A 9,397-nucleotide genomic window follows, 5' to 3' on the forward strand; every position below is an offset into this window, starting at 1 on the left:
AAGTCCTTCAGCTTTGACATGCATTGCCCCCCCCACCCCCCACCCCACCCCAAACTATAAGTAATATAATTGGAAATAAGGGGAAACCTTGGCACATTTGTTGCTATGTGATTAGAGGGTCTATAGGTAGAAATAGTATCCTGCAGAAATGCAGGATAAGACTGTATTAAAGATTCTTGTGATTTGGTCACGATGAATGAAAACTCATGAAAATGTTCAATTTTTTTCTAGATTGTGTAAAGATATGACATCTGAGTCCAACTCAGTCCTAAAAGTTAGCTAATGAGAAGAGGATTGTCCAAATCTATATAAACAGACCATCAATTCATTCTCCAATCAATGTGAAACTTTTACCACTCTAACACCCCTTCACACCAGGCCCAATTAGAGCGAGGATCGGAAGCCCTAATGGGGATAGATCTGACACTTAGATTTTGTAAAGATATGACACTTGCGTGTAACTCAACCCCAAAAAGATAACTCATGAGTGGATAATTGTCCAAGTTTTCCCAATAAATGTGGTGGTGGAATGCGTAAACATTGATTTTGAAGGGAGATACAGGATCATCTTGGTAACTAGAATGAAGAACCTAGAAGTTGTTGCCTGCTGTTTTGGATTTTGATATACATAAATAGCAGATCAAGAGGGATGATAAAATATCATGTTGCAATGAGAATTTCTTGCGCGAGAGAGTATGTGCTCGGTGACGACAGCTACTATGTTTCAATCTCAAACAAGTTGAGGTCGGCTATATGAATCTTCACTGATCATATTAGTCGTTATAAACGACATTGATGAGAAATTGAATTGAGGAGCGGTAGTTCTTGGTCAACCGCAGTCATCTTCCCTCCAATAAAAGGCCAATGGACATCACGACAGAGCTAGACATTTGGCATTTCCTTCCCTCTTCTGTTCTAATAACTTAGCCATGGAAAGAAAACCAGCTATTTGATGTCAATTTCCTCGTTTATTTCTAATATGAAAAATTAATGTGTAACATCTACTACGTATACATAAAAATTTATTTTAATCATATATAAATAATAAAATTTTTCGTTAAAGGGAGTTTGAAGGATCTCCTAACCATAAGGTGGCTCCACCGCTGCTTAAGATAAAAATGATAAAAAATCTACTGCAAATTTACAAAAGTAAATAAATGTACATTCTCTAAAAATTTTAATTTTTAGATGAGATCTTCATTGAATTTGGAGCGGATTTTTTCACTCTATTTTATCATATACACTCATCTTTCTTCGATGTATAAAAAAAATATAAAAGGAATCTATTCGAAAAACGATTACCGATACCAATATAAGTAGGAAAGTGACCAATATAGCACTAAAAAAAAGGTGAAGAGTATGATATTCTTGTCCCGATGCTGCAGAACATATTTGCACAAGGGGAGAAAGCAAAATCATAATTATCCAGAGTGGATATTTAATTTTTCTTCTTTAGTCTTTATTATTATTATTTTTTTTAGTCTATCTCTTATGAACTTCTTACTAGTTTATATTTAAATGTTTTAGGAAGGATCTTGGAAATATCTAAAGTCTGGCATCTTTCATGCATGTGGGAGAATGACTTGAGCAACTTGAGGCACTTGTCCATTAACACTACATTTGCTTCAAATTAAATATAGATAATTCTCATCCAACAACCCTTATCAATTTTTTATTTTTTTTTTAATTTTTCATTCGATGTCTGGAGTCTGCATTAGAATTCCGACTAAATTCGAATTGCGTATTATAGGGTCTATTCGTGGGATGACGCTTTTAATAGAAATTTCTCCATATCTAAAATTCAAATCTGGGATCTTTGATTAAGGGTGAAATAATCCTACAACTAAATTTTAAAGTGACATTTTAAATGATATTCCTTCTGCCCTTTACTCCATTTGATTGGACATGTATAACATATATTGTATTTTATTAGAAAATTAGAAAGAAAATTAAGGAGTGTGAGTTTCGTACCTACAATATCACAAAAATTAAGGAGTGTGTTTCTCAAATTAATAAGTGATAGTTTAGGTATAAAAGTCACACTTCCAATAGTTCATGTATGAAATTAAAAAAAGAATAATTTAAGTGTGTTTTTTATGCTTATCTCTAAAATAAATATCATTCCTTTCTTAATATACGTGTAACCATTTGAATTTTGAGAATCAAATTGCTTAATTGTGACCATGAATTTGAACACAGAAATTTTAAGGTTTTTTAATGAAATTTATATTTTTGGAATCTATGTAAATAGTATAAGTCATATGAATTAATAATTAACAATTCAAAATATTCAAAAAATAAAAATATGAAAATTCAATTAAAGAAACACTTATTTTACTCTCCAAAATTAAATCAGTGTCATGTAAATTGAGACGATCGAAATAATAAGTGATCATTAAACTGCTTATTTGCTTAACTCGTTACGAACATTTTTTAATGAGATCTTGTTGAATACTTTTAAAAGTTATTCTACAATAGTACTTTTTTTCTAATTTAGGATTTATATTCATGGTGGTGTTATTTTTCTTTCAATTTTAAATATTTCTATTTTCCTTCTAATTTAGGACCTGCATTTATGATTAAAAAATAATTCCTTTTAATTGATGATCTAGAAGGAAAATATGTTAAATTCATTATCTTATTCCCTAAAATTAGAAGTTATTATTCCCCTCCCTCCCCTGTGTTTCGACTTCTTAGTATTTATTTTTTTCGCTTTAGTCTGTTTAATAAAAGAATATCCTTTATGTTAGGTATAACAATTATTATTTGTAATCAGAACATTAAAAAAAATATTTTAATATGTTAAATATAGTTTTAGTTAATACTAAAATAAATAAATTAAAGCGAAGATAGTACTCCTTTCATTTTATATTAAATGAATTTGTGAGTACATATTAAGAAAAATATTCAATGACATAATTTGAACCATACTTTACACTATTGCCCTTTGTAAAATCATAAATATAAATTTGCAAGTATGTGATTTATCTCCTAGAAAATATAAAAGTTCAATAAATAAAATGGCAACTATGAAAAAAGTTTTAAATATCTATCTTGAATTTTGAACAATGAAAAATCGCTCAAAAATTCACTTAATATGAAATGGAAGAAGTATTATTTTGTAATAGGACAAGGCCTCTAAGCTATTACACAATCGTAGATTTTGAAAATTTATTTTTAAATATATTTTTAACAATAAAATTTGATTACATTTTAAAATTTTAATTTTTAAATATTTTATAAATTTTAAAATTTTCACTAACAAAACTTTATATTTTATGTTTATATACGTCTTGAAAAACTTAAAATTTCAAATTTTAAATCTACGAACAAACGCGAGCTCAAAGTCTTACCCAGGTACAGTGTGTGTGTATATATATATATGATACCGCGACAAGTGAGGAAACTTCGTCTCTTATGTTTCTTAGCTAAACCTTTTGTGCACTGCAACTTTTTTTTTTTTTTCATGGATGACGATGAGTATTCATCATCTACATCTACCCTCAGATCTTGTTGCGATGATTATCTGCCGCATTACGCTTTCAGCGGTAAACTCATGTTTATCTCTGTTCTCCTTTTCTTCTTCGTCTGTCTTTTCATCGCCTTCTTTCACTTATACGCTAATCGATTCCTCCTCCGCCGTGATCGCCACCACAACCGCCGTCGTTACCGTCACCAGATTCCGGCTTCACCCATCCCGGCGGTTTCTTCTCAAGGGCTCGGCCCTTCGTTACTAAAATCACTCCCTGTTTTCGTTTACGATGCGGAATTTTACAATCCTCCAATCGAATGTCCTGTGTGCTTGGCGGAATTCGAAAATGGAGAAACGGGTCGGGTTTTGCCTAAATGTAATCATTGTTTTCACTGTGAGTGTATTGATATGTGGTTTCAGTCTCATTGTAGCTGCCCGATTTGCCGAGCCCCAATTCAACAATTGGTGAAACAGATTGAAGTAACTGAAAATAATCAGAGTGAATTAGAAAGAGAAGATGTTGTAATAATGGTGGATGAATCTATAATCGAAGAAATACAGAATCGTGAATTATCTTCTTCTGAATCGTCGCAGTCTGACGATGGCAAAAAATCCATGGGCACGATAGTTATTGTTGCGAGTTAACTCAATTAATAAAAATTGGGCATATGAAAGTCATTTCTTTAACAAAAAAGTACTTCAATTTTCTTTTTTGTTGTTGTTTCTACTGCTATTTTCCAATTCCATTGCTAAGTCCATTAAAGGTTGAAAATATCATCTATATATCTAAAATGATTTTAATATACAATTTTTATTAATTGAGTGATCATCCGAACAATCATTTAGTATTCACTTAGATGCTATTTATAAGGGAAGATCAAAAGGTTAGAAGAAGCAATAAGGTTCGAGCCAAAAAGAGAATAAGTTGGCACAAAAAATGTTATTTTCATGTATATTGGGTGAAACATTTTTGACGAAGTGGTATATCAAGTTACTTTAATTTGTAGAAGGGTGTGGTACACTAGTCTTATGTAGTATATTACTCTTATTCTTAAAATATCCATCGTCCTTAATTAACAATATTAAGTGAATTTGTGAAATAATGTACACATACTAAGAAAAATATTCAAGGATATAATTTGAATCATACGTTTCACTATTGTTCTTTGTAAAATAATAAATATAATTTTGCAAGTGGTGTAATTTATCTCCTAGGAAAAATATACAACTTCAATAAATTAAAGGGCAAATATGAAAAAAAAATCAAACATCTATCTTGAATTTTGAACAATAAAGAATTTATCAAAAATTCACTGGAGGGAGTTAGAGAAATGATTCTTATCCAAAAATCATTGGAATGGAGTTAAAAGACTACAGTGACCTTGTCATACAATATTAGGCACGATTTAGTGTAGCTTTCCCACTTAAGCTTTCCCTCCAAAACTAAACCATTCCCTCCATGTATTGATTAGTAAGTTTTGACATAGATTAGTGTGTTTAAAAGAAGCTTTACAACACATCATCATAGATTAGTGTGTTTTAAAAAAAGCTTTACAAAACAAAACCATTCCCTCCATAATTTCAGCTTCTATTATACTCTTCATCTACAACACAAATTAATGAGTACTCCAACCGTTTCAAAAAGAATAACCTATTTTTTTTAGTTTGTTTCAAAAACAATGACCCTTTTCTTTTTTGACACACTTTAATTTCAATTTTCCTCGTGGTATATTTTAGTACATTTGATAAAACTTTAATTTAGAATCATAAAATTGAAAAGTCTTTTTTATTTTCTTAAATTTTGTGTCAAATTAAATTAAATCATTATTTTTAAAACGGAGGCAGTACTTGTGATTCAAATTTACTCATTCACCTAATCTTTCAAATATTGATTATGCAGAAAACTGACATGTTTTGCTTCTGAAAATTGGGTTTAGCAACGATGAAAATTGGGTTTAGCAACGATGATAGTGTGTAAAAGTAATTAATGTAAAGTGTACAATAGGAAAAAAAAATCTTTATTTTTTTAATATATTAAATATGACAATTAAAAAAATAAATTACTTGAAAAATCGTTTCGTTGCTTTCACCTATAGAGAATTGTACTACTGTTTAAACTAATGCACCATTCCCGAGGAGTGCATCGATTTACGAATATTTGACTTGATTTTGTATACCCAACAAAGATGAATACTGCATCGGTTTTTATCAAATTTATATAAATGTCGAAGTATATAAATTTTAACTAATAATTTAAAATATATGTTTTTATCATGTATTTCCACGCTTTATTTTATGTAGCACTGTTTGATTTGATATGATGTTAAAAAAAATATTTTTGAAACTTGTGATCTAAAAAAAAATCTTAGATATTTGAATAGTTGTAAATCATTTCATTAAGGATAAAATATAAATTTTAGAATTAAATTATTTTTTATTATAGTATAGTGACATTCTTTTTTGAGACGGAATAAAAGAAAAAAATACTATATAAAATGGGATGAAAGGAGTATAATTTTTTTTTAGATCTAAATTTTGAATATAAAATATCGAATTAATCAAATCTAATTTAATTTTGAAAATGAGTCAAATTTACTTTGAAAAAAACCATAACAACTAATTCGAAAGGCAAAGAGCAATAATTTGGATGACAATTTAATTTCTAGCGAAGTACCATCTCAATAATCACACAAAACTTTAAAAAAAAATAGGTAGATTAAATAAAGGAATTCACATTAACTTTTTGACTACATTTCCCAGGACGATTTACAATCCTGATTATTAATTCACTTAATCAATTCATATAATTATAAAATCAAAAGAACAAAAAAAAAGGAATTGTGAGAGTTACAGTAAACTATTGAAATATGGCACACCAGTTTGTGGCAACCAATCATCTCCTACTAGAAAACCAGATATTGTAAAATTAACAGCATCAGTAGCATTCAACATTCGAATTGCAGGCCATGTAACTCTGCCTGTAGTATTTGATCCAGGTCCAGTGTTATTAAACTCTGCATAATACGACGTATTTAGCGCGAAATCTCCAGACCAATCGTGCCATCCCGTTGGATGAATAAATCCATCCATATAAGATTGCATATAAATTGTCCTAGAGTACTCTTTCCATGGCCTACCAAGATATGTATTCGTGGTACCATCACTCAATAACAAATCATCTGCAGGTCTAATTGTGCAATTTTGTATCGAAATTCCCGTGTTTTGGTTTATATCTGTTCTGCCCTGAGCTGTTATCGCGTTGAATTGATTGACCATAGGAAGTCGAGGGTGCATGTTGCAGTTTTGGAAAACTGCAGCAGCGTTACCAAATATGAAATCGACTGTGCCATATATGTCACACTCTCTGTAAAATTGTCTTAGAGAATGTACGTATAATGTGTCTTGATACGCCTCGAAACTACAACTGTAGAATGTGGATAAATCAGCACCATTTCGAACTGCAACTGCTTGATGTTTGATTGCTCCTGCTGTGTTTTGGAATGTTATGTTAACCGCGACGAATCCTAGACCAACCACGGCTGCAGAAGTACACACAAATATGTTGTTAGATAACAACCATGGTACAAAATTAAGTACAACATTAATTTTGATAAAATAACTGTGTTTTTCCTTTGTTGGTGTAAAATCAAGTCTTAAGCCTAACTCGCACCCCAAAAGGTAGCTCTAAGGGATGAGTATTGTTCAAGCTTTATAAAAAATTCACCCATCTCATTAACCACCAGTGTAGAACTTTTGTCATTCTTCAACATCCATATCAAGCCAATATCATCTAAAATCAAGTTTTGGGCCTAACTTACACCCTAAAAGCTAGTTAGCTCTAAGAGATGAGGATTGCTCAAGCTTTATAAAGAGTCCACATATCTCATTAACCACTAATGTGTAACTTTTGGCATTCTTCTACGGTTGGTTTGTATGATTCATGAGTTCGAGATGTGAAAACAATCTCTTTGTAAAGTACAGGATGGATGCGTATGCAACTCTCATCCGACTAGAGACCTATTCATAATTTAAATTTGATGTATTCGACTTTTAAAAGTAAGAGTTTAGAATCTAAATATTTAATAAAATTTTAGCATGTTGAAAATGATGGGTTCAGATGAAAACGTAAAAATAAGACGCAGGTACTTACAAAATGTGGAAGAGTTGAATGTTGTCCATCCATCAACAAAACTATGGTTGCCCGTTATGATCGTTTGATTAATTCCATCACCAATCATCATCAAATACTTCTTGTACTTAGGAATTGCAACATACTCCTCATATACACCTTGTGTGATATATATAAGAAAGTACCCTGACTGAACTTTTGTATTATTTGGTGCAGCAGCAACAGCATCACTAATTGTAGTGAAATTCCCACTTCCATCCTGATTCACAATCACAATGTCACTTACAACTACCTGATCATTTTCTTGTAGCAGCTTCCTCTTGCCTACCGTCTCGAAAATCGCTTTGTTTCGTGCTGACATTTTCAAAGGCAATCGTCCATTTTTGAACAATTGCTTTTTATCATGACGAATTTTCGGCCCCTTTTTCTTGTTCGGTACCCACCCTTTAGTGAAAAGAGCTAAAGCGACACTATAAAGTTTGGTATCATTAGAAAGTGGAGCAACTAGACCATTTCTCAAACTCCAAGCAGATGATGTCTCTTGAAGTCCATCCAAACAAGTTTGTGTGTTTGTCAAAAGTGCGCTTAGCATAGTTTGAACATCGTCAGCTTGTAAAACAGGGAGAATTTTCGACGTCGTGTTGACGGTTTTAAATGAACTTGACAAATAATCCATGTTGAGTACTGCTAGAAATTGACAATCTTCTAGCGCACGGACAGCGGTGATTGTTAATTGTTTGGATTTGTGAAGGTATTTTTCGATTAGGGATAAGAATTTACGAGCGGAAGAGAGTGATTTTTGGACGGATTTTCGACCGTAGCCGTATACATTTTCATTGGGGGAACCTGAAGGAGGGAGAACAGAGGATTTACAAAAGGAAGGATAAGGAGTGGATTTGCAAATAACAGAGGGAGGAACAGGGGTGTTTGGAGGAGCATCAGCAGCAAATAAAATTGGGACAAGTAGCAAAAGTGTAGTGCAACAAAGGATGAAATGAACAAAAAAGAAATTGCAATTTTTTGCCATGGCTTTTGATATACACATGAAATGGTGATTATAGTTGCATGAAGTTTCTTCTTTTTTTTTTTTGTTGGAATGGTTGGATGGATAGTGGAATATATATAGCAAAAAAGAAATAGCTAGTTGTAATTTTTTTTTTGGCTACATGCACAAGACTTACAGTACGTAGTAATAAAGTATTCTATAACAATTGGATGGAAGTCAAACCAGTTATTTGCATGGCTTTTTTCCTTGAAAGCGCGTTGATCTTGAAGTATTGAATATGGAGTTTGTAGTATTTATTATGAATGTATTGATTGGGTTCAAACAACTATGCGGAGACGGAAACAAAATTTTAACGTATGAGTTTTCAATTTTAGAACGATAATTTTAAGCGTTAATAATTGAGTTTTAAATTTAGTACTCTATACAGAATTTATTAAAATAAATATACTTGAATTCGGCTAAATTTATATCTAGGTTTCTACTTCTGCCCCTGATTTCTTGTCTAGTGCATTATTAGTACTTCCCAAATCTAACGAGGAGCATAGTGCTACAGTAATTCATCCATTTTAAAAATAATGACTTATTTTCTTTTTTAGTCTGTTTAAAAAATAATGACTTATTTTCTTTTTTTACCACACTTTAATTTAAACTTTCCACGTGATATATTTAAGATTATATGATTAAAGAACATTTAGATACATTTAACATAACTTTAATTTAGAATCATAAAATTAAAAAAAATTCTTTATTTTTTTAAACTTCATATCAAATTAAATTAGTCCATTCGAAG

The 9,397-nt window shown here is 31.1% G+C and overlaps 2 protein-coding genes across 2 annotated transcripts; one reads left to right on the top strand and one right to left on the bottom strand.

The window, feature by feature from the left end:
* The first annotated feature begins 3,414 nt into the window (after window positions 1-3,414).
* LOC129882961 (RING-H2 finger protein ATL2-like) lies at window positions 3,415-4,237 on the top strand. The gene has a single exon (XM_055957479.1). It carries the CDS (start codon window positions 3,467-3,469, stop codon window positions 4,115-4,117), a length of 651 nt encoding a protein of 216 aa, XP_055813454.1. The 5' UTR covers window positions 3,415-3,466; the 3' UTR covers window positions 4,118-4,237.
* Window positions 4,238-6,188: 1,951 nt separating this feature from the next.
* Window positions 6,189-8,683, bottom strand: LOC129882958 (probable pectinesterase/pectinesterase inhibitor 7). The gene is made up of 2 exons (XM_055957475.1): window positions 7,623-8,683; window positions 6,189-7,011 (listed from the first exon to the last, which is right to left on the bottom strand). Exons 1-2 carry the CDS (start codon window positions 8,644-8,646, stop codon window positions 6,320-6,322), a joined length of 1,716 nt encoding a protein of 571 aa, XP_055813450.1. The 5' UTR covers window positions 8,647-8,683; the 3' UTR covers window positions 6,189-6,319.
* Between the last annotated feature and the right edge of the window lie 714 nt (window positions 8,684-9,397).

The sequence above is a fragment of the Solanum dulcamara genome, chromosome 3, assembly GCF_947179165.1.
Source record: "Solanum dulcamara chromosome 3, daSolDulc1.2, whole genome shotgun sequence".
NCBI classification, from domain to species: Eukaryota; Viridiplantae; Streptophyta; class Magnoliopsida; order Solanales; family Solanaceae; genus Solanum; species Solanum dulcamara.